The 24,642-nt window shown below is 41.0% G+C and overlaps 5 protein-coding genes across 6 annotated transcripts; 3 read left to right on the forward strand and 2 right to left on the reverse strand.

Moving 5' to 3' along the window:
* Positions 1-320: 320 nt before the first annotated feature.
* Positions 321-2,146, reverse strand: LOC106643197 (trypsin-1). Its single transcript, XM_014358228.2, has 7 exons — positions 2,075-2,146; positions 1,765-1,996; positions 1,510-1,672; positions 1,210-1,418; positions 694-896; positions 560-617; positions 321-463 (listed from the first exon to the last, which is right to left on the reverse strand). Exons 1-7 carry the CDS (start codon positions 2,144-2,146, stop codon positions 321-323), a joined length of 1,080 nt encoding a protein of 359 aa, XP_014213714.2.
* Positions 2,147-6,095: 3,949 nt separating this feature from the next.
* On the forward strand, positions 6,096-7,535 carry LOC106643195 (transmembrane protease serine 11B-like protein). The gene is made up of 5 exons (XM_089589733.1): positions 6,096-6,186; positions 6,435-6,594; positions 6,657-6,835; positions 7,060-7,265; positions 7,350-7,535. Exons 1-5 carry the CDS (start codon positions 6,096-6,098, stop codon positions 7,533-7,535), a joined length of 822 nt encoding a protein of 273 aa, XP_089445859.1.
* Positions 7,536-9,486: 1,951 nt separating this feature from the next.
* LOC106643194 (transmembrane protease serine 9) lies at positions 9,487-15,858 on the forward strand. The gene is given in 12 exon segments (XM_089589734.1): positions 9,487-9,618; positions 11,020-11,176; positions 11,250-11,412; positions 11,513-11,721; positions 11,815-12,066; positions 12,136-12,253; positions 13,880-13,910; positions 14,321-14,396; positions 14,488-14,683; positions 14,722-14,927; positions 15,371-15,573; positions 15,676-15,858. Coding segments are annotated over 12 exon segments (1,926 nt in total).
* Positions 15,859-16,544: 686 nt separating this feature from the next.
* On the forward strand, positions 16,545-18,045 carry LOC106643193 (vitamin K-dependent protein C). The gene is made up of 7 exons (XM_014358225.2): positions 16,545-16,640; positions 16,721-16,802; positions 16,886-17,054; positions 17,148-17,353; positions 17,446-17,654; positions 17,738-17,795; positions 17,882-18,045. Exons 1-7 carry the CDS (start codon positions 16,545-16,547, stop codon positions 18,043-18,045), a joined length of 984 nt encoding a protein of 327 aa, XP_014213711.2.
* A 734-nt stretch (positions 18,046-18,779) lies between these two features.
* Positions 18,780-21,182, reverse strand: LOC106643256 (uncharacterized). 2 transcript variants are annotated; one of them, XM_014358313.2, is made up of 4 exons: positions 19,847-21,182; positions 19,479-19,768; positions 19,271-19,407; positions 18,780-19,178 (listed from the first exon to the last, which is right to left on the reverse strand). In XM_014358313.2, exons 1-4 carry the CDS (start codon positions 20,740-20,742, stop codon positions 19,026-19,028), a joined length of 1,476 nt encoding a protein of 491 aa, XP_014213799.2. In that variant the 5' UTR covers positions 20,743-21,182; the 3' UTR covers positions 18,780-19,025. The 2 variants fall into 2 exon arrangements, with proteins under 2 accessions (XP_014213799.2, XP_014213798.2); XM_014358312.2 differs by having other exon boundaries at positions 19,271-19,410.
* Between the last annotated feature and the right edge of the window lie 3,460 nt (positions 21,183-24,642).

Here is a 24,642-nt window from a genome sequence, read left to right on the forward strand (position 1 = left end):
GCGCGCGTGCCGCGATGTATCTCGATGTATTGCGTGAGATTCGATCAAACACTGAGGCTCAGTCTATGTGTACGTAAATGTTACTATAAATAAAAGTAAAACAAAAAAAAAACAAAAAAAAAAAACTAGCTACTTATAGTAAAATAAATAAATAAACATCCTATGTATACTACATTCACATGTGAAATTTAGAAAGTTAATAATCTCTTTTGTGCCCACAGCTTTGTTTGCCCAAACTCAAGAGTTCCGTGAGCTATTTTTTTTTCCCTTCTTCTTCTTTTTTTGTTTACGTTTGTTTGTTGAACGTTAAAAAAAAAAAATCATCGATTGCGCCACAAAACGTCCTCAGAACAGTAACAGGCGTCATCGGTGTTGCGCTTGATCCAAGTGAGGTAACGATTGACTCGCGTGTAAACCCCGGGAAAGCCGGGCTGGGCGCATCCTTCGCCCCACGACACAATTCCTGTGACAACGAGCACAAAAAAGGTTACATTAAAAATGCTGAAATTCGTCATTAATCACACACGAAGTATCTGTAATGACCGAGGCGTGCACTCACCGACCACTTGATGCAAGCCGTCTCTTCTCTTGACGTGAAGGGGACCACCGCTATCGCCCTAAATGGTAAAGATGTTTTGTAAATATTTGTAATGGAAAAGAAAAAAAAAAAAAAAAAAATCGGTAAATACATACCTGACAAGAGTCCTTCTGTCCCTCCTTGTATCCGGCGCACAGCATGTTTTCGGTGATTTTGCGGGCCGGGTATTTAGATGCCCGACAGTTGGCGTTTGACATAATTGGCACGGTAACTTCTCGCAGGGTATTGGAAACAGGTCCGCCTTCCCCGGTGGCTCCCCAACCGGTCGCAATGCCCGTTTCGCCGGTGAAAGTTTTAGCTACACGCGAGATTCAACACAATTTCAGACGAGACGCGTTCTCTTTATCGTACATCCCACACCGGATGGATATATATATATATATATACACTTGTACGTGTCATACATTATATATATAAATATATATATATATTATGTACATGACATATACGTTACACGCGTTTCAAATGCTAAACACACTCGGGCGGTGAAGAAGAAGAAAAAACGAAAGAAAACAAGGAAAAGCCCATTTTGCAGTGGAAAGCAATTGAAAAAAAAACAAAAAAACACAATATAATATCCATGTGTATGTATATAAAAAATACAGACTCACCTCGCTCGGCCAGGCAAACCGGTCGCATTTTGTCGTCAAACACGAATTCCCCGTCTATCTTGATGAGCGCCACGTCGTTGTTGTACTGGACGTTCGAGTAGCCCGAGTGCTTGATTATTTCCTTGACCTTGAACTCTTGGCTCTTTGAGTCGGCTATCGAGTTGCGGTCGTGCTCCAGTATCCTCACGGTGAGGTAGCTCATCTGAAACCTGTCGGTAGATGTATCGTATGGGCAACCGATCGATGCTCAATGTAAAAAAAAAAAACAAAAAAATAAGCGACCTTATCAAAAGTACCCACCTGTCGACGCAGTGCGCTGCTGTCAGGACGTATTTAGAGTTGATGACACTGGCGCCGCAGTAAAACTTGCCCCGGTAGGACAAAAGGGCGACCCACGGGTACTCGTTGATCTGAGTCTCGACGCCGCCGACGATCCTCTTTTGCGTGTTTGTCAGGCCGCAGTCTAGTTAAAAAAAAAAAAAATAATAATAATAATAATAATAATCGTCTCAACTGATCTGAGTTGCAAAAAGTGACAAAAAAAAATAAACTCACAACAGGGGCGACATTTCCCAGGTTGGCTCGAGGGCGGTGGTGGCAATGTCGTCGTAGTCGTGGTCGTCGACGACTGTAGCTGGTAGCCCAAAACGTTTTGCAGCCAATTGATGAAGAAATTCTCCTCGTCCGTCAGTACGACGATCTGCTGCTGCTGTATCTCGGTGCTCGTGGTCCACGACAGTTGACCCCCGCCCGTGCGCTCTCCGCCGCTTGTCCCCGGTATTTTCACCTTGACATTGTTTTTTTTTCTATATTTATCATTGGTTCCATTGGAAATTGTTTAGTCTTCCGTTCGACTGACACCTACCTGGCTGCTCAGGATATCGGCTAAAACGATCGGCGCGAGGACGGCGCTCAGGACGCAAACGATCCCGCGCATTTTCCGATGGCTCGCTGGAAAATGCAATAACAACAGGAAGGAAAAAAAAAAAAAAAAGATAAAGCCAGCGTCGCGCACTGTAAGGAACTTTCTCAGATGTACAACGAAGCGATCGGGTGCCGTATAGGTACGATCGATCGGAACTCGCGACGATTCGGCTCGGGCGACACTTTCACACAGGCCCGAGCCTCGACGGCGAATCTTTATTTATACACACCAGAAGGAAGAAATAAAAGAGGCGGCGCGTCGACGGGCCCACCGCTCTCGGGAGTGAAAATTTAGGCTAGTCCCGAGCATACGACGTATATATATTTATATTCTAGCTCTCGGTGTACAAACTTATGTGCTCTGCTCCCCGAGAAAGAGAGAGATGTGTGTTGAATGCACACGTATAGCATGTATCGATGCTACCGGTTCGCCTCCTTCCAACATATCGATTTTTTTTTCCTCTCGTCCTCCTCTCATTTTTTTTTTTTTTTTTTTTTTTTTTTTTTTTGCCGTTTGGGGCCTTTTCTCGCTCGCTGGTCGAAACCCTACTGCCCGAAACAGGTCCGCGCGCCGATTGATATATAATGTCCCTCCCGCTGGGGAGAAATCGTTTTCTTGAGTGGGACGAGGCGGGTCATCTCGTTTCGTCGTATATTCATGGTAGAAACGTTTGTCTGCAAAACTACATACTAATGGCGAAAAGATCACACGTTTTACTCTCACGAGCTTATACCGATCGGCCTATCCGGTAACAAAGAGTCGCCTAAGCGCTCGTTGTCTCAATAGCGTTTAAAGGCTCGTCGTCGGCCTCGCACTCTATTGTATAATGTAACACGATTTACCAGCCATCAACTGATGACGCTCCTCCGAAACTCCGTATCTGCTAAGGACATCGCTGCTTATCGGGCATCAGGCCCCTTCTCTGGAGAGAGAGAGAAAAAGAGGCATCGCATATCGAGCAGCATCGCCCCGTTATTTATACACGATAAACACACGAGCACACACATACACATACGTGGTGATCGTCAGCATCGTTGCCCATCTGCAGTGGGCCAAGGTATATGGGTCATAGCACCCTCATGCGGGCTCCTCTCGATTTTTTTTATATTTTATTATTCCTTTTATTTCGTCTCGTTTCTGCTGATTCATTGTCCCGATGCACTCGGTTTGTTGTTATTAATTTTTTTTTTTATTATTCCCACATTATCGGTGCCATTATCAGCCAGAGAGGCGCACGCGAGCCTCGCCATCCTTTTATCTTCCTCTCTCCCGTTTTCCGCTTGTACGCTCTATGCAAACGCGTGTAATCGTCCGAAACGGGGATGGGCAAATCGTCCTCGTAGAGGAAAAACAAAAAAAAAACGGCACTTTAACGCGGTACAGCTTAATCGTCGAATCAACTGGCAATGTGTCAATAGGAAACATGATAACAAAAAAAAAAAAAAAAAACATTTCACGGCCTCCACGCGAGTTCTCACGTCGCCTTTCCTTATCTCACCTCCAAAAAGTCCAACTACCTGGAGGTGTATGACTGATAAGCGACGGCCGTCAACTCGGTCCCCGTGAACTCGAGAGCTGTACGAACGACCTCAGAGGGACGATTTAGACCGAACAGCCGCGCGTGTCTATGTATGTACATCCACAAGTTTGACGATGGAACCGATGGTGGTTTTCCTGATTACAGGGACAGGGAGGGTTAATCTCGATTGTAGACACCTCCGCCGCGGTGAATCTAATTAGGTGTATCATTTCTACTCGTCGATTAACACATGCGTTGCTGATTGCCCGAGTGCGCTGGCTAATAATAAATCACTCGTTCGTTATCGAGTTGTCTGGAAAAAGTGAACTTGAACTAAATATGAAGGAGCATAATACGAGCAAAATGCACGCGTATCGGTAATTGTACACGCGATGATACATCATGTATTTATTACACCCCCGATTTCAATAACCCTCGAAGCATCCGTATTCCTGTGCGCTCGTATATGCTCCGAGTGAATAGGCAGGATTCAAGGCCCAGGTCGTAACTCTCGTGGAAAACCATATTATTCTGTATTAGCTAGTGCTCTTTTTTTTTTCTCTTTTACGATTAGCCGATAAAAATTTATGCGTTCGTGTAACAACGATGCTTATTTGCCATCTTTCAACGCGTTGTATGGCCCTATTCGAAGAAGTTGCGTATTGGTCACTCCATGTAATACGTAGCCGCAGACATTGACCTGCTTGACGGTCCCTTTGCCATCTCTTTGAAGGGGAAAACAAAAAAAAAAAAAAAACACAATACTCCATTTTCCACGAATCATCAAAGGTATTTAGTTTGCGCTCTAGTTCTCCATAATCGCAAAGAGGAGACACGAGCGCCATAAATCAAGTTGCTCTGGACAAAATAGTGTTGAACACACTGCGTCGTATACTCTTTCTCCGCCATCATATTTTCCATTGAGACGTTAATTTAGCTCACGCGCGTGTATTAAAAGCTCGCAAGTATAAGGAACAAGAGGCGCGCGTTAAAAATAGTTGTACACGCGGAGCCATAATAAAAAAAAAAAAAAAAAAAAAAAAAAAAAAGAAGAAAAAAAGAAAGAATTAATCAAAATGCAGCTTGCATTGTCGTACAGACAAGTGTATTGTGCAGTTGTATTTTTACAACAGCCGAAAAGCGAAAGCTCGCAAGTTTCGCTCTTTTTTTTTCTTTGCCCTTTCGGCTACGCGTACAATAACTCGTCGAGGTTGCGTAAGAAAAGAGAGAGAGAGAGAGAGAGAGAGAGAGAGAGAGAAAAGGCAGTAGGTTATTGTTGTTAGTGTCAGAGTGAAGTAAGTGCAGATGTAACAGTGATACAACAAGAACAAGAAAAAACAAACCCCCTCATCGAGATGAAAGTGAAAATGTTTCAAAGAGTTTACTGCAGCGTGCGCGGGGGCACGAGCGGCATACGAAATAATGCCCGATGCACTCGGGCGATGTACCGAAATACTTGCGCGATTTCTACATTCGCGCTCGGAGGGAGGGACAAGGAGGAAAAACAAAAAATAAAAAATAAAATCTCGCTCGAGAGAAAAAGATGCGACGATGCACATGCAAATGGGCATTGGCAATAAAGTAAAAGAGTAATGTATATATACTACATGCACGAAAAGTGTATTGTGGCACGAAAGGAAGAGAGCCGCGTGACGAAACAGGAGCGCGTTCGCGACATTGGGAATAATAAGTTGGGCTCAGATGACATTGTCTTCCTTTTCATGTAGTTAAGTATACGTATACACCCGCGATGGTAGATATTGCGCCATAGGCTTGTTTACACCAATACGCATGAAAAGCGCGCGCGTGTATATACGTATAGCGAAAAAGGTCGCGCATATTATCTTTGCCCGATGCAGGCAGCCGCTCCACCAGCCAAGGTGAAGCTCCCCCTCCAGGTTGGCCGGAGCCACCTGTTATTAGTTATAATATAACTATAAAACGCGCAAAATCTTTGCCGCGGATCGTCACTTTTCGAGTTTCCGAGTTCGCGGCGAGGACTCGGGAGCGCGGTCGCGGCTCTTGGTGCGGTTCGCGTTGTTCGTTGCCGTCATTTTTCTCTCTCTTTTTGTCTTCTTCTCCATTGTTGGTTTGTTGGTTGGTTGTTTTGTTTCAAAAGAAAGAAGAGAACGGACAAACAAAAGTGCACAGGTGATGACGGTCATGGAAGCCAGACCGAGGAATTGTCGATCGGCAGTGATGGCTGGGGCGACTCTGCTGTTTGGGCTCCTCGCTTACACAGTGTCTCTTTGTGACGCTCGGGTTGCTCCACGATTGGTGAGAAATCTTTTCGATTTATCAATTTTTTTTTTTTTTTTTCCTACCAAAAGAAGTTTCACTCATGTAACACTATACAATTTTACATTCGTGGAGCTTGGGTTAAAAAAAAAAAAAAAAAAAAAAACTGTAAAACAATTATAGGTATTGGGCGGATCGTCGATGATGACTCGAAACAACATTTCCAGCTTGGGATTTGACGTACCAGGATCCGATGGTTTTCCGAGCGTGCCAAAAAATACCTGCAACAGTTGCGGTAACTATATATGCGTCCAATAGGGATATATACGTATGGCACTAGACGCGTAAACCCTCGTATCTTTATAAATCAACTCTGTATTCGATTAATCTTCGATTTTTTTTCTCTTTCGTACGGTACTCTTCAAACAATGTTTTTTTTTTTCTCCTTTATATATTATCATGTAAAATAAAACTGCCGATCATACCGATCTCTGTTTGGGCGACGAAACTAATTCACTGAAAACTGTTACTTGAACCGTATAGTGTGCGGCGTTAGCCGGCAGTCAAGAATAGTCAACGGGGACGTGACCAACACCATCGAGTTTCCCTGGGCCGTGGCGATCACTTACCAAGGCGCCCATCACTGCGGGGCCAGCCTCATAACGCGCAAACACCTGCTCACAGCGGCTCACTGCATCGTTAGGTAAGTAAAAATTAATACAAAAAAAACAAACACACGATAAATCGGTATAAAATCGGCATCAGGTTCCAGAAGAAGTACTTTGGCCTTCGTTTTGCGGACAACGGGCATTACCGCATAAAGTACCTCTCGGTGCATCCGGACTACGACAGGTTGAGCTACAACAACGACATCGCTATTATCGAACTCGAGAAGCCGGTACCCTTGGACGGAGTCCTAAAGACCGTATGTTTACCCGATGCCGGTGAGTACATCATCTATTCGCGATAATCTCTCTCAGTTGTACCTATACGACCCAACTAAGCTCCATCGGGTCGCTTTACCGTTAAAAATCGGTTGAGTGATACAGTTACCAAAGTATCTAAATAAAAAAAAAAAAAAAAATTAAAAAAAATGTAATGATAACACTCGTGTCAGTGTTGCTTGAATTGATAAAAAGCAAAATCAATACCTTTGGTAAATCGACAGCGAAGTTCAAGTACATCGGGGCGACAGGCGTGGCTATAGGCTGGGGCCGAATCGGCGAGGGCGAGCCGGTCAGCGTTGAGCTGCGCAAAGTCGATCTGCCGGTCATGTCCGTGGACGAGTGCAAGCTGTCCGACTACGCGGTCAATCGGCTCACGGACAACATGTTCTGTGCCGGGTATCTCGACGGTAAACGCGACGCTTGCGGGGTGAGTGTACCTCGTTTGCTCGTATAATATGGTACAAAAACCGTACAGCCAGGGCTCATCCTTTTTTTTTTTTTTTTTTTCCAGGGTGACAGCGGAGGTGCCTTCCACGTCCGTAGCGCCAGAGGTGCCATGGAGGTCATCGGTCTCGTGTCGTTCGGCCGCGGCTGCGCCAGGCCCAACTTTCCCGGTGTCTACACCAAGGTTCCGAACTACCTGGACTGGATAGCCGCTCACACCAAAGACGAGTGCATATGCGCCCCGCCAAGCTGAGTTTTCGCGTTCATTAAAGACAATGATTGTTAACAGTATAGGGTTTGTACCAAAGCTCAAGTTTGCTGTACAGGATCTCGCCTTTGAGGCCTCTCGGGTGTACTTTGACTACAGCTTGAAAGATTTTTCTAGCCCTGCCATTATACATAATATTGATATGTTACGTGTATACATACGTGTGTGCCCGATTTGGCATAATTGTGTGCGTGTGTATACATTTTTATATCCATATACAGAAGCCGAAGAACATTAATCTAGTCCACCAAGTGCATATGATTACGAGTATATATATATTTACATGATGATGATGACGATGTACGTTAACCTCCGTGAGGTGTCCTGTGATGTAACTTTTAGATCTATACGACAAAAATATTATGCAATTAAGAACTACTCTCCTCGCTGTTGTCCGTTTATTTCGCGAATCTACCAAAATTGATCAAAAATGCGGTTAATTCGAAAAAAAGGGGGTGCAGATTATCGAGGAGGAGGCCCCGAAAGCAGGCCGTGGATCGGAATCGTTTTGCATTTCGATGTAGGTTAGTGAAACCGAGCGCTACATGGAGTTGGTACGTATACATTATAATATCTCTGTATTGCATATAAATTCGCCACACGTATATATATATGATACATATCTTAAGTGCAAATTAACAGTGGCGTGATACACGTATATATATTTTGTACGTAAAAGCGCGGGGGAGTTTTCACTTGTTTTCGCTTCGATAGGACCGATTGAACCGTGAAAACAGTATTTTTTCATGCTCCACGTATCGATTTTATCGGCGGAGAACGGAAAATCCACACAATAACACGTAAAATCAGATTTCGTTTTAAGGTCAAGTCGGTGCTTACATGGGATCGATGTTGTATACATCTATTTGGAAAAACTGTACCCACCAAGTTTAAACACTTTTTTTTTTTTTTTTTTTCAAAACCATATGTGGAACGCGTTATTTCAACAACGACCGATGCGTGTGTGTATGTGTTTATTTAACACTCCCAGCATGCGCTCAAAGTAAAAGTACTTGTATTGGCATTATACACACATCTCTTACATTCCATCCGAAGAGTAACGTTACGCAGGAAAAAAAAAAAAGAAAAAAAACATCTTTTTAAGTAAGAAGTAAAAAATATTGATTTCATCTACGAAAAAAAAATCGCCATCGCCAATGACATGTGAATGTATCGATAACCATGAGGCACGTGTAAAAGAACTACAAAAACGATGACGGTAGAGATACACGTCACGTGGAACTTGTCGATCGGGAGAAACAACTGCACATAACAATAGGTGATGCGCTTTTCGCTTTCGATGACTCATGGTGCATGCATCGTAAAATTACCCAAGTTGTAAAAAATAAGCTCGCGTGCTGTACTGGAAAAAAGAGCACACCACGCTCGAATAGGAGCATTTGAAAAGCCAACAAAAAAAAAAAAAAAAAAAAGCGGTGGATGTCGGCGTCAAAGAGCGGGAGGAAGGATGTGTACGTGGTAGTTAGGTACAAGTACGAGCGAGTACTTTCTTCGAGCCGCCGGCGGCCGAATACACACGGAGCAGTGAAAGCAAAGATCGGCCGCCACTCGTCGACGACGCTCCCGCAACACTCCTCTTCCGTACCTGACCCGCCGCCGTCCCGAGTTTTGCACGCGTCCCTCGCAGTATCTACTCCGCGCCACTCGGCAAAATCTCCGACGCGACGGAGAAAGAGAGAGAAAGAGAGAGATATGACGCGGGCCCGGTATCACAATGCGCGAGCGCGCCCGCGGTCCAGCAGCGACGACGACGGCAGCAGCTGAAAAATCATTCGCCGAGATTCATCGCCCATTCGTTGCGATATATACCTGTCGAGGGAGATATCTCTTATACGCAACCGAGTGCTTTGTTTTTTTTTTGGTTTTTTTTTTTTTTTTTTTCTTTTCTTTTCTTTTTGGCCAACCAATGGCCAACATGGGAACGATCGTTGCGAAAAGGAGGAGGAGGATGACGATGCTCGGCTCGATCGTCGCGCTATTATTGGTGCCGATCTGCTGTCGTGGTGATGCGGGAACCGTTAAGCCCGTCAGGAATAGGATCGAATACGTGAGTAATTGTTGTGTATATATATACTTGTGTCGTGTGCCATTATTGCGTTTATACGTGTATACAAGTGCTGCACGAGTGTGTGCTCTTATTTAATTTTCTTTTTTTTTTTTTTTTCTTTCTTGCGCGCGAGTAGCCAAATTTCTCTTCCAGCTCAAGCACGTGACTAAAATGCACGATCGGTCCGCCTTTTTTTACAGTAATGCGAGGACGGATTTTTCCGGTCTTTTTTTTTTTTTCTTTTTTTTTTTTTTTTTTATACATGCGTCCGAAAACGCCCGAATTACGAGTAAGTGTACTTGTGTTTTATAGTCGACTTTTGTTGATTCGAGTAACTTTTTTCTTAACGATGATTTTGCTCGACGGAAAAAAATAGTTAGATAAAAAAAAAAAAAAAAAAAAAAAAAGAAACATCGCTGAAGAGCAAAATACACGCAAATACAAAGTTTCCACGTAATGACCCTGCGACCGCGATGTATATCCGATTGATGAAAAAACAACATATTGCATTTATCGATTGGACTTGTTTGACGCGAAAAAACCCAGCCAAATCCCCGACTTTCTCTCTTTGGAGACAAACATGTGAAATGCCGATCTTTAACGTTGTGGCGAAAAAAAGACTGGTTTTTCCCTTTTTTCATCGTTAGCGCGAACCACCGAATGAAACTGTAGCAGCTGTTCACTAACGCGCGGATATACAAAGAAACGGTCTTGCTTTTACATCTCGCGTTTGTCAACAATTTACATATACACGTAACTCGCCGATCGTCACCCGTAACCATGTACTTAAACCTCGATTTACGCGTAATATCATACTTTTCGGTAAAATCCATAAAATTATACGCGCCCGAATCGTAAAAAACAACACGCATCGCCATCGTCACCGTCATCGTGAATAACAGACGAGAGAGGATCGATTTGCATTTCGATGTAAACACATCCCACTTCCGAGCCCGTCAAATTACCATTTCCTATTCCGCAGAGCTCGAAAAATCCCATGATATAATCCCCCCCCCCCCTCAACGAGGCGAATCAATCCGAGCACGTATAAATTAATAAACTAGTCATCCGATCGGTCCGATCGACGGTCAACGGAAGCAAAGCGAAAAAAAAGAGCACATTTAGCTCTCTTTGCCTCGTGTGTGTATGTACCATAACGATGATCAGATCATTCCAGGCCTTGACCTAGAAATGCGCGCGGGCGGCGTGGTCACTTTCTCCCCTCCGACACGCATCTGCTCTCACCCGCCGTGTGTGCACGTATACGTGAAAGTGAGAACGCTCGAACGTAACGTCGGACAACACCAGCTATGCATTAAAGATGCATCGCGTATACTTGATTAAAGTTCATGCGCATTTTGAGACGCGAGGTGATGACATTGTGTACGTGTGCGTTTCCAGGTCGGGAGGATCGGCAATCGCACTCCTCGAATCTTCTTCGACGAGCTGTTCGGTATCGACGTCGACTTTGGCACCAGCGGAATAACCAGTAGCACCGGTGACAATGCATCGTCAGCGTCCAATGTCAACGCCGAGACCATACGCAACTGCACGTGCGGTGAGTACCAGACTACACGTCAAAAATGACTGCACAAGTAAGCCTTAAACACCCGTTTTGTGTTTACGCATAGAATGCGGGCTGTCGAACCAGGAGAACAGAATAGTCGGCGGCCGGCCCTCCGAGCCCAACAAGTACCCGTGGCTCGCCCGGTTGGTCTACGACGGCAAGTTCCACTGCGGGGCCAGCCTACTCACCAACGACTGGGTCATCACCGCGGCCCACTGCGTCAGAAAGTACGTACACACATATAATTATATCGCGCGTTGACTCGCTACCTTTTTTTATTATATAATTTGTACAATCATTGTGAATGGGTGATATATATGTATATAGGCTCAAGAGGTCCAAGATCCGGATAATCCTTGGTGACCACGACCAGTACGTCAACACGGACGGCAAGGCGGTCATGAGAGCCGTCGGGGCTGTCGTGCGGCACCGGAACTTCGACACCCAGTCCTACAACCACGATCTCGCATTGCTCAAGCTCCGCAAGCCCGTCGGCTTCTCCAAAACGGTCAGGCCGGTCTGTCTGCCCAAACCGAGTGGGTGATCATTACCATTGCACGCATGTTGCATCCCTTACCGATCTCCGGTGCCAAACATTGTACGGGTATTGTTGTGTTGGGCGGTTATAGGTAGTGATCCAGCGGGTAAACACGGCACGGTCGTCGGCTGGGGTCGCACGTCCGAGGGTGGTATGCTGGCGGGTGTCGTGCAGGAGGCGAGCGTCCCGGTCCTCAGTCTCGACCAGTGCAGGAGGATGAAGTACCGGGCTAACCGCATCACCGAGAACATGGTGTGCGCGGGCAATGGCAGCCAGGACTCGTGCCAGGGGGATAGTGGGGGCCCCCTGCTCGTCGACGAGGCTGGCAGACATGAGATCGCTGGTATGCGACGACATACGATCGAGATCGAGATCGGTAATTGCCTGACGCCGGTTTTTGTTTATTTCGCAGGTATCGTCTCGTGGGGAGTTGGCTGCGGACGACCGGGATATCCTGGCGTTTACACGCGGGTCGCTCGATATCTCAACTGGATCAAGCTTAACATGAAGGACTCGTGCATATGCAGCCTGTGAACAGTAATTTACCGATAGAAGAAGCAATATACGTGATACCTGTAAACAACGAAGATTTATCCTTTCTTTTGTGTGAAAACTCTGAGACGAATTTACATTTTACACATAAAAATATATATATTAATTGTAACGACCAAAATAGATTTTTACTGCTCTGATGCATTTGTTGTTTAAGCACACGATTGTAGGTATATGTATAACTATATTTAAGGATCAAAAGAGAAAAGAAAAATAAAACAATAACAGCAACGTATATATACGACGAAATTAAACCACTTAGATTGCCTATATATATTTCGCCGTAAGAAATTCCTCACAAACGATCCGCACTGTCGCGCTCGGGCACAAATGGTCTTTCTCTTTCACTTTTGAATAACAGGTGACGAGGAGGAGGAGGAGGAGGAGGAGGAGGAGGAGGCCATGGGTTGTTTTCGGAATACGCAAGTAGTGATTGGGGTAACGGTTCATTCTCTCCGGTGACGAATATGCTCGACGACGCTTCCGATTAAATTATACCTATTGTCTTTGAAATGCCGATCTCTCGTGAAGAGTATGATTTCTCGATGGCTGAACCGGTGCACCACAATGAAGGCTCCGTATTTAAAAAAAATAAACCAAGTGATAAACAATGATTAAACCATGGGACCAAGTGGTATGGAACAAATTTTTCTTGCACCCCCCATATCATGGCTCATTACGACAGTGTAATTGTAACCTTTGCGATTAAAAAACGCGTGTAGTTCAGAAAAATCGGTATGGATCAAGATCGCGCTATCGCTCTCAAATTTCAATGTATAGGTACTTTTTGATCCAGTTTGCGCCTACGATGGACCATAATTGCAGAGGACAAGGATTGAAGCTGCATTGAAGTGTGCGTATGTATATTGTATACGTATGAGTAGGATATATATATATGTGCAAGCAAAAGAAACGAGAGGGAGAGGCAACTGTAAACTCTAGAATCCAGAACGTATATAATATGTGGTGGTTGCCGATCCGTTATCGCGGCTAGCAAGTGTCCGGCTTATATGGGCTACGCGGCGCTCCGGTCAGTGACAGCTAGCGCGGCCGTGATCGCGACCGCGACGGACCTGCTGTTAACTACATAATTTATATACATGTATACTACTGGGTCCGGCACGCAGTCACGCACATTATACTTTCACACACGCGAAAAGCGCACTCCTACCCATCCCTCGACGGGTAATAGTACACGCCGTCACTGTATAATATATACTTCTCGATGCAGTGAGGTCGATTCGTCGACGTCAGTCGAGCCAAGGCCTTCCTCGCTGCAGCCCCCGGGATTCCCGAGCGATAGATACCGTTGGCCATCCAAATCTTGCAGGTCCTCAAATCACATTATATACCCTCTAGTTGCTCAAGGTGACTGCTGATGTGGCTGTTCAACAGTTGACGCACTTTCCTTATCATAGTATATATCTAATAATCGTGAGGGTCTTTCATCTCAAAAGTGTCGTTCTCTCTCTGTGTGCGGTGAGTGAGGAAATTTTTTATTTCAATTTTTTTTTGCGTTTTCTGTATCATTTCAGAGCGAGTTTTTTTTTTTGATTCATGGATTTTTACTAGATTTTGTACAAATAAGGTTTTTATTTCAACAGATCGAAGAAAGTTAAAGCAGAGCAGTATCAGGTATTATTAACACATACCATTGTCGTCGATAGAATATTGAAACATGACGTCGAAGCTCGGGCCGTTGGTGCGATTTCTCCTGATGGTGCAGATTTTCTTATTATCGGGGACGAGGAGCCACGAGCTCGACGTAAGTCGACCGATTTACGGTTTATCGCACGCATACACCTCGCGAACCGGTAATTTTCTCGCTGTGACTACGACGTTATTTATTACTTATACCTCCCGATAGTTTCACCACAAGCAATTTGTAGTTAACTCCCTCTTTCTTTCCTTCTTTTTGCTCAAGTGTTTACAAAACATTCGCATTTTATACGCCATGGTGTATTTCATTTGTTGGAAAAATGAAAATGCGTAGATATATATATATATATATATATAATCACGAGAAATCGGTACGATGATTTCAGGCGGAGAGCAACAGAACCTTTTTCCACCTGTTGAAAAACAAAAATTTGAAAACACCCCCCGGACCTTGTTACTGCAGTAAGTATACATATATACACACGTATACGCTTGCCCGAGTTATTCAAGTTTGCGATGTAAGTCTGAGTTGAGGAACAAACAATCGATTTAGGTTGCGGTTTGCGTAACGAGGACAGCAGAATTGTAGGTGGCCAGTCGGCTCTCCCCAATGAGTTTCCCTGGCAAGCCCGGCTCTCTTATATGAACCGATTTTACTGCGGCGCGACTCTCATCAACGACAGATACGTTTTGACGGCCGCGCACTGCGTCAAAGGGTAAGTCTATTTTTTTTGACAAATTGTTTTTTTGTTTTTTTTTTCTCTTTTAATTTTCAACCACCGTGCAGATTCATGTGGTTCATGATAAAAGTGACGTTGGGCGAGCACGATCGCTGCGTGCAAAAGGCACCTTCGGAATCGAGGTACGTTGCCCGGGCCTTCATCGGGAATTTCAGTTTCATGAACTTTAACAACGACATCGCTCTGCTGAGACTGAGCGACAGGGTTTCCTTCTCTGACACCATCAGGCCCATATGTCTGCCCAAAACTGAAGGTAATTTTAACGCGGATCGGAAAATATATACATTTTTTTACACCGATTATTTGACTTCGTATACGCATACACTGTTTTTTTATTCATTTTTAATTGACACACTGATTAGGATTTCAACTCTAAGATTCGCGATTTTCGGGCATATCAAGTCCACTATACATATACAATTTTTATAAAAAGCTCCTCAACGAATTTAATAGGTGCAAAAGAAAATTTGTTGCGTAATTAGTTGGAAAATGTCGCTATTTGTCAACTCTATGTACGCATATGCGGGTATACGATTTTATATGTTGCTAATGAATGCGAAAACTCGGGTAAGTAAATACAGATAAAAATAAAAAAAAGACAGAGCTAATATTGCATTTTTGTACTAACATATAACAATGGAATTCTTGCGGTTCACGTAAGTAAACTCTGTTTGGTATCGGTGACTTGTTTGGCAGAAAAACTGTACGCAGACTCAAAGGCCATCGCCTCTGGTTGGGGCACCGTGCAAGAAAACGGCAAAGCGTCCTGTACGTTGAATTACGTTGAACTGCCCGTCATGAGCCTATCGGGTTGCAGGAACACGAGCTACAGTTCTCGCGTCATTTCCGAAAACATGCTCTGCGCCGGCTACCCGGAGGGAAAAAAGGATTCTTGCCAGGTAAGGACTGTTTGGTGCCATTGTCCAACCATGGGATATAATTTTTTTTTTTTTTTTTTTTTTCCATGCGTCACAAAATCTTCAAAACTTGTTCCTTTGCAGGGCGACAGTGGTGGTCCCCTCATTACCGAGAGGGGGGACAAAAAGTACGAGCTGATCGGTATCGTCTCTTGGGGAAACGGATGCGCCCGACCCGGCTACCCTGGGGTATACACGAGAGTCACGCGCTATCTAGATTGGATCAAGAGTAACTCCAAGGAGGGATGCTTTTGCGATAAGGATTAGTTTTTTCGAACGAGTAGAGGGTAGTCGTTATTTATTTACTTTGCAACTGCAATATATTCATCGCGTGTGCTTACTCATAGTGCCATTTTTCACGTATTTTTATACATTTCTTTACAATCAACTTCGCGCACGTATCATTATTTATTATTTATTGCGTGTATCTATACGTATACCTATATGTTACTGTATGTGGTTTTTGTACTCGATAACAATAAATATTATTATATATTATATTGATTATACTTGAGAGATACAGAGAGCAACGTTTCTCACCCATCGCCGCACGACTTAACACTGTAAATAACGTATACATACAGTGAGGAGACGATGTAACTACATATTATTATTGATTGTATCAAAAATAACTGTATAAAGGTAGGTGCATCGAAAAAACAAAACAAAAAAAACAAAAAAATACTCAGGAGTAGATAAAACACACGCGTAAAATTAATTATGAAAGCCCAGCAATTTCATAAAACCCGCATGAAGAGGCCTGTGGTATGTATAATAGGAGTGGAAAAAGACACGAGTGCAAGAAAAAGGCAAAATTGAGCAAAAAGAGGGAAGGAAAAAGTAAAACAAAAAAAAATCATACGGGCACTGCTTTGCTGTGGTAAGTAATAATATTCCGGGGCTAGGATCAGTGTCTCGTTGACTCTCCGGCAAAAGCTATATAATTACAGACCATGAGGACGCAGGAAGTCGTAAAGTGCCTACTTGTAGCCGTGGCCCTCGTTTTGCCCGACAACTACACCTTGGCCGACGATCGCCACGATATTACGGTAAAGTATCGTCGCAATCTATTATATTACGGTTTTTCCACTCGAGCAGGACCAATTGGTCAATGTTAATCCTTCGACAGACGAAACGCAGTGGCACCAGGAGAAACCCAAGGCGTATCTTCGACATCCTCCTCGGGAAGTTTCGGCCTTGCCTTAACTGCGGTGAGTCGGAAAAAAGAAAATCCCCTTACCGATCGCTCGCTCGTGTGACCCACGTATCATATACATATGCATATAATGGACAGTATGCGGAAAATCCAACCGTGGGGGTGCGAGGTTCCTGGGTGGCGAATTCACAGAGACCCACGAGTTCCCCTGGCTGGCCAACGTCCACGTGAAGAGCAGCAACCTGTACTTCAGCGGGGTACTGATAAACGATCGGTACGTCCTGACCGCGGCTAGCCAACTGATCGGGTACGTATGCAATATACTTATCGCTCGTTTTAAAATTAAGGCGCCAGTGAGTAATTGGTTTTTTTTTTTTGTCAAATATACAACAACGAAAAGCGCGACGCCACCCGAGGTTAAAGTAGCCCTGGGCGAGTACGACCGGTGCCACCTGGACGTGTCCTCGGTGAACATGAGCGCCGACGCCCTCATCTCGCATCCCGAGTTCAATTACGAGTCCCGAGCCCACGACCTGGCCCTCGTGCGGCTCAGCCGGTCGACGCACCTTGAGAGGCGCGTCCTGCCTGCCTGTCTCCCGGAACCCGGTGAGCTATTTTGCCCCACGCGTGGCAGTTGACACTTATTTTCGTAGACTAAATGTGTGAAATGGGAAAAAAAAAAAAAACAACGCCCATAGGGTCGACGTACCTGGGCCACGTGGGCACTCTGATGGGCTGGTCGGAGACTCCGTCGGTGGCGGAGGCGCCGCTTACGTGCCGACCGCGGAAGCTGGGCTTGCCCGTTTTGGGGAGGCACGAGTGCTTGAGGAGCGGCGCGAGGCCCGAGTATTACCACGAGGAGAGCGGCTGCGTCGGTGTTATTGGCATGAGCTCGATTGTCTGTCGCGTAAGGCTGGCTCTCGTTTGATGATTTACTTACAGAGCGTTGATTTGATAAAAACTCGTGGCTTTTTGTGCGTTTGTTTTTAGAACGATGCGGGCTCCTCCGTGATGCACAGGTCTTACCATGGCTTTTACGATCTAGTTGGTGAGGCTTCGACGTTTCATACTTTGATTGAACTGGCGCATACTTGTGGGTGTTGTTGATTTTCTTTCCTTACGTGATAATTGCAGGTATTTTGTCGGACATCAACAACTGCAACGACACCATTGGCACGGCCGTGTACACGAAAATCGCACCCCATCTCGATTGGATTTACGAAAAAACAAAGGACGCCTGCTACTGTTTGAGACCGTTCGATGTGCCGGAGATAAAGTCCCTCATGTTTGCTTACTGATTTTTTTTTTTTTTTAATAAAATCTCTAAAAATTGTTGCTGACCGTCGTTTTGCTTCTAATTTTGATAGTAAATTTTTCCCTTATATTTTACTGTTTTTCGTAATAATAAACAGGTCAACAACAAAAAATCTACGGACCGATTAAAAACATTTTTTATTTTTCAAATTGTTTATTCATACAAAAAACTTTCTTTAATTTACAAGTATTACTAAGAATTATTATGCAGACGTTGTATTATGTCGTCATTTTACCACAATATCAAATAATTAACGTATAATATATAATATACTTTAAAATGCCTTCTACTTGTTTTTAGACAAATCAAGTTTTGATATTTCACAATTGATTTTACTCTGAAACTGATTGACTTTATAAATGTGCAAATGTACAACGTACAGTTAAGCTTTTTATAGCAGTTATATACATGCCTCTGCTCATGAATACTTATATGAAATTTCGCGAAACCATTTTTAATGCAATTCAGCTAAAAATGAGCTAACTTCATTGTGCTCTAGTTTTGTGGGTTCAATAATGTATAGATCTTGTTACCGAAATTAGTATACTTAGAAATTCGAACTTTTATTGCTCTTTACATTAATAATATGCAAAAAAAATGCAAAAATAAAGTGTTTACATTGAATTTAGAAAGAAAAATTCACCATCTTTTTAAAAAATGCTCTAAAAGTTTGATTATACTTAATATATTATTTACAATACAGACTTGTAAAAGCTTGTAATTAAATTTATCCAAACACAAGAGAAACAATATTTAATACTCACATTTCTGACTCAAAGTATCAATTATTTTTAATTAACAACTAAATATACATAAAAGCATGAAAAAAAATCTACACTCACTCTTATGCAAGCCTTAGGATTGCGTTGTAACTTATAAACGTTGATACAAAGTCTCAAGCATCTTAAATTCAATATCACCAAGTAATATTTAAAACTTAAGATTTCACTCAACTATTCTCATTCAGTAAATGACGTGAGTAACATTAGCACTGCACTGTGATGTAACAGCCTCTTCTAAGTTGGAATCAAGTTTTCTATAACTTGCAGTACTTGGCCTTCTTCTATTTCCTCGACCTCTTCTTCCACGTCTTCCTTCTAAAACCATTGCCAAAATCTGTGAAGTATCAAATTTTACATTAGCCTACATTACGAATTTTATCTAAAGATGCTTATGCATCATTCTGTTGGTGATGTTTTTATTTTCACCTTTTGTTTATTTGAATAGCCAATGTACATAAAGATGCAACACATTATCATGAGAAAAAAATATCCAAAAACGTGTGATTCCACTTCCTTGTCTACTGAATAAGATTTTCGTTTATTTTGATACGGTATGAGGGAATCTTCTATGAAAAATGATCAGCATTACTATTGACATTTTTTTTTTTTTTCATGAAAAAATAATTATTAATACCTTGATCGTCATCTGGTAAGGGTCTTTCCTCTTTTTCCATTTCATTTAATTTATCCCCAGCTTCTGGTTCAAGACTTTGATCAAAATCTTTTGGTGGATCATCGTTTTTTTTATTTTTTTGATCTTCAGAAGCATGGACTACTTCTTCTTCAGGGTTGTCTTCTGACTGTAAAATTGGCTGCATGTGATTTTCATTGTCATCTGATATCTTGGGTTCTGGTTTTTTGTCACTAGGAGATGGTAAACTTTGTTTATCTTTACTACTGCTCACCATCGCAGGAATAAGAGTCCTTGCAAAAAAAATTCTTGTAATAAAAAATAAAAACTAAAAAGTTGTAAGGATAAAATATTTTCATTTATTAACTCACTGTTCTAATTTACCAGGATTATCAATCTTGGTACCATCAATATTTTCTTGCTTTTGGTATTCTGTTTTTTTAGTTATATCAGAAATTCCTTTATCAGCATTTTTCACTGGGTCTACAACTTGTTCATTTTTTTGTTGCTCAACCTTTGGTTTTGCTAACTCAGTCTCACTGGTATGAACTACACCTTTACTTTTAACTACTGTCGCCAATGTTTCTTTTGTTGTTTGCAAAGCAACATTAACAGTTGATGCATTTTTTACTACAGCTAACTTATCTTTATTGATGCTGTTACCCTGCACAGGTGGCACAGTGGAAAACAGTTGGTTTGCCCAATAAAGTACCATGCATAACTTATTCACCTCTTTAGGATCGTGACAAACATATTTACAATCACTTCTCTTCAATAGTATTTTATTTACATACTCTTCTTTATATGGTATAACTTCTTTGACTGGCTGAACATTTATGCTTTCTAGTTTGTGGAACAGAGATTCTATACTGTTACACAGACTATCTTCAATATCGATGTTATCACTAGGTTTTGGTTCAAGTTTTTTCAAATGGGCATCAAAATCATTGGCACTGTGTGGCAATTGGAGCTTATCGTTAATGTTCACTGTGCTCTGGTAAGTACATATCCTATTCATTATGTCGTAGATTACCATACATTTGGGAACGCTGCCGTCTCCGGTGTACTTATTGTGGTACAACGTAGTACTGCACTCGGTTAAATAATACGAACCATTTACAAACGACACGGACGGACAAACGCTTATCATTTGGAGCATGTTTGTGTCCGAGATTGCAACAGCTTGGACACTTGCAGTAAAGTGACCAATGCCCGCAGCCAGTACGATAAGCGTCATCGAGTAGTAAAAATAAACTTCTTTGCCCATTGTTGTTTTTTACTGATTAACTTAAATTTGACCAACTCCGGACTATCCGTTAAAATAGTAATGTAAGAAAACAAGTATGTACTTAGAGGTTATGCGAACATGAAGTTGAAAATCCTGACGAAACTCCTTAAATTATTGCTGTTGTTATTATTGTTGATAATTCCATCGAAGGAAGGTGTACTTGAGATTCTATCGGAAAATTCCGAAATACGCGATTCCGCACTGGACATTTCCGGTCGCTCTCCGTTGACTGATACCCAAAATATTTTAACTGTTTCGTTTCACTGACGTACTTATCAACACATTGCGTACTTATTAAATCTACTACGGTCCTACGGTATGTTAACTTAACGATGATTAAATGAATAAATAAATGAAAGGCGCAAGTACAACTTGAAACGCGTATGATACCATAAATATTTACCGACTATAGCGACAGCGACGAGACGTGACGACTATATATATATATGCATATAAATAATAAAATATATATAGGTATACATTTTTTGTGTGTATACTATCTACTATGTATGTATATTCGTGTCCGAATAGACACTGTCATGTGTACACTTATGTATGAACAAAAGTAAAGTTTAGGTAATTATAAAAGGTGTTAATTTATCGTACAGAATCCATTTCGTAATTTGCTGACAACCGAATAACAGCTGAGTTTAATTAAACCTGAAAATAAAAAAAAATTAAATTCCAATTTTCTTTACAAAATAAAGTAGCTTATAGAAAATTTTTTAAGCATTGAATGATGAATTCAAATCCATGGGATTGGGTGAATTTTCTGAAAATTTCATAATTTTATCCACATACAACAACAATTATGTATATATATATATATATATATAAGACTGGAAAAATAAACCACCAGTCGGTAACTTTCTCCATCTGTCATACCGGCTGATGTTAATGCATAATGCACACAAGTTATGTGTTCAAAATCGTTTTTAGTAAAAAACACAAAAAAGAAATGAAAATTAAAAAATTAATAATGTACTATATTTCTGTTGAAAAAAATACAATGATAATTACTTATTACTAAAGGTGAGAATAATAAACAATCGAAACAGTTATAATTTTAATATTATACTTTACTTCATGTTTTTGTTTGCTTTATTCAGTTTTTTCTGCTTTAATGCACTTGTTTGAGGATCTAAATACATTTTTTAATGCAGTGAAAAGTAATAAAAATTCCAGCTACGGCCTTCATTGTAAATTAAACTTTTCTAATTGAAACTCTGCACATGAGTATACACGATGTCGTTCAAAACGTTAATTGCACAGCTTATAGCTCTTCGGTATATATTTCATTGACGATACAACTTTTTTAAGCTTTTTCATCTTAAACACATCTTTTATATGCATTATATTTCTGTATTCCTGTATTCTCTTTAGACAGTTAATTGGTATGATTTTTTTCTTTCATTTATAGGTACATGTACGTATAATATTTTGATTGATATTGTTTTCTTCACATTATTTTTTTGTGTTTAGTTTTTTAAATATCATACGTGTATATATAGCGAGATTGTCTGGCGAATCGCGTATTTGTAACAAGTATATATATAGGTCTAAAATTTAATGCTCCTCTATATTAGTATCATTTTTTTTTTACAGATTTGTTAAATTTTATTGTATTGTATTTTCCACTTCAACACACTATCGGTACCTTCTTCCTCACTTACCAAAAGCTCTCTTCGGATAACTTAATTTTTTCAAGCAACGATCTGTCAGCAATCGGTATACATATTACATATTTTATGTATAATTATGATGTATAGTCTGCCTTTGACACGAAATGAGTTTTTTTACTTATAAAAATTTCAAATTAGGCCTCCACACTCGTGTGAAAAAGTATTTTTTAATTTACAAGTTGCAGATCAGGAATGTTCGAAATTATACAAAAATGAGATTTTAATTGAAGCACAAACGACAATCAGGATGATATTATATTTAATTGGCATATACACACATCAAGTTGACTGTTGTTTATAATCAGGTCTCTCATTGTTGAAGCTCTAAAAATTGTATATGGATTTTTATTTTTATTGTTCGAACATATTGTACGCGTTTACACGTCGCTAAGGCTATACATTGGTTCGGCTACACAGCGCACTCACCGATTTGATATATTTATTACTTTTACTTTTATCGAAAAATTATTTTTTTTTTTTTCTTTTCTTTCCTATCATGATGCATAGCAACAATATTGATTTTTTCTCCTTTCTCAGTTTGATTCGCATTCACAACTCATGGAATGCATCGGCTGAAAAGTTGTATATTTAATGTAACAAAATGAAAATCGTATGTACCTACGTTATATCCGTGTTGCAGGTGTATAAAATCGAATGGGTACAGTACTTTATAGTACTTTGTTCATTAAAAGCCATTTATTCGTCGGTTAAGCTTCTTTGTATTTTAAAAAGCTTGGAAACGCGTACCAAAAATTTTTCATACGCGATACGAATATTTTTTTTTTCCCTTCATCAAACAAGATGTAGAAAGAAGCATTTCCTCGAGCATTTCACAAAAGTGCAGCTCTACGCGCTTTTGAGCCTTTTTTTACCTGATCGATAAAATGTAATGTCGCATGAACCACGGGAGCCACTAGTTGATGTAATAAAAATGAAATTGAAAAGTAAAAATGAGCAGGCATCTAAAAAAAAAAAAAAAAAAAAAAAATGGAGCGCAAAGAGTCAAGGACCAAGCCGAGCGAGGGCTCGTACAGGCAGCTCGATACTCGACCGCTGCTCTCCATTGTCTTTTTTTAATACATACAAACGTCCCTTTATTTTTTTTAATTTATTTTTTTTTTTTTTATTTGTGCTCGCGCTTTTAGCCTAGAATTTAACGAACCGTTGGAGGCAATGACGAAAAAACGAGCCGCACAGGTACGCACCTATTTTCATATCCTTATTTTTTGTTTCCCTGCATCCATGAACGCAAAATCATCACAAGTATTCTCTTTCGTACCGTGTCTCTGCCAATCCGACGCTTACGGATGATCGGATGTACGGCAAACTTATTTTTCGAAAAATCAAATACTAAGTAAACCTGGATATGAATACTCATTTATTATTATACATGTAAAAAAAGTATTGACTGCAATGTGTACATGTATATATAGAATTGAAGTGGCAGAGACACGAGGGTAACGCGCATTCATTCATTTCACTGTTGCGTCTTTGCGGAGCAGCTGCTTTTCAGCGCTATACTCGATGAAGCTCTGGTAAACAACAGGCTCAGGGATATTTATCTATTGTTAATTAATTCATCGTGTCTGCGCATATATATATATATACATATACACGACGTATACAAGTATTTTTATAGTTATACGTATGTATATCCCCGTATACGGACGTACTATCTTTTTAAAACTTTTTTTTGTCATAATATAATATATAGGTGTTGTACATCTATCTATACTCATGAACTTCTTCCTGACACTCTGCAACTGCTTTTTTGGAAATTCTATTATTATAATACTATTTATTGTATCTGGTATATTTTTACGCTACGCCCTGTTGCTTGTAGCGTCTGATTACAACATATTATAATTCAGTACTTTATTCATATTCTTCATTTTTATTTGTAAAATAAACAAATTCTCATTATTATTATTATTATTATTATTATTATTATTATTATTATTATTATTATTATTATTATTATTATTATTATTATTGACAGTAATAGTAATAATAATTACAATAATTGTAACTTGTAATTTTTACGATTACGATAATTCGCTCATATACATTATGTACATTTGTATTTATTTTCTTTCCACCCTTTTGCTTCGTCTTATCTTGTATTATTATTTCTCTGCGCATACCCACGCGCCAAAATACAATAAGCTTTATTATTGTATGATTTGTTACCACTCGA

Source organism: Copidosoma floridanum, unplaced genomic scaffold, assembly GCF_036245765.1.
Source record: "Copidosoma floridanum isolate Cflo_tuat_1 unplaced genomic scaffold, Cflo_Japanese_pri ptg000009l, whole genome shotgun sequence".
Lineage (NCBI taxonomy): Eukaryota > Metazoa > Arthropoda > Insecta > Hymenoptera > Encyrtidae > Copidosoma > Copidosoma floridanum.

Bases quoted from the DNA above. Each gene is read 5' to 3' on its own strand.
- LOC106643197 (XM_014358228.2), bottom strand. From the start codon at position 2,146: ATGCGCGGGATCGTTTGCGTCCTGAGCGCCGTCCTCGCGCCGATCGTT. The intron at 1,997-2,074 runs GTAGGTGTCAGT...AACAATGTCAAG, and splicing joins CCGATATCCTGAGCAGCCAG to GTGAAAATACCGGGGACAAG. The intron at 897-1,209 runs GTGAGTCTGTAT...TCTCGCGTGTAG, and splicing joins GGTTTGCCTGGCCGAGCGAG to CTAAAACTTTCACCGGCGAA.
- LOC106643195 (XM_089589733.1), top strand. From the start codon at position 6,096: ATGACTCGAAACAACATTTCCAGCTTGGGATTTGACGTACCAGGATCC. The intron at 6,187-6,434 runs GTAACTATATAT...TGAACCGTATAG, and splicing joins AAATACCTGCAACAGTTGCG to TGTGCGGCGTTAGCCGGCAG. The intron at 6,836-7,059 runs GTGAGTACATCA...GTAAATCGACAG, and splicing joins CGTATGTTTACCCGATGCCG to CGAAGTTCAAGTACATCGGG.
- LOC106643193 (XM_014358225.2), top strand. From the start codon at position 16,545: ATGAGGACGCAGGAAGTCGTAAAGTGCCTACTTGTAGCCGTGGCCCTC. The intron at 17,655-17,737 runs GTAAGGCTGGCT...GTTTGTTTTTAG, and splicing joins TGAGCTCGATTGTCTGTCGC to AACGATGCGGGCTCCTCCGT. The intron at 17,796-17,881 runs GTGAGGCTTCGA...TGATAATTGCAG, and splicing joins TGGCTTTTACGATCTAGTTG to GTATTTTGTCGGACATCAAC.
- LOC106643256 (XM_014358312.2), bottom strand. From the start codon at position 20,742: ATGGGCAAAGAAGTTTATTTTTACTACTCGATGACGCTTATCGTACTG. The intron at 19,769-19,846 runs GTGAGTTAATAA...TTTTTTTGCAAG, and splicing joins AATCCTGGTAAATTAGAACA to GACTCTTATTCCTGCGATGG. The intron at 19,411-19,478 runs GTATTAATAATT...CATTTTTCATAG, and splicing joins CTTACCAGATGACGATCAAG to AAGATTCCCTCATACCGTAT.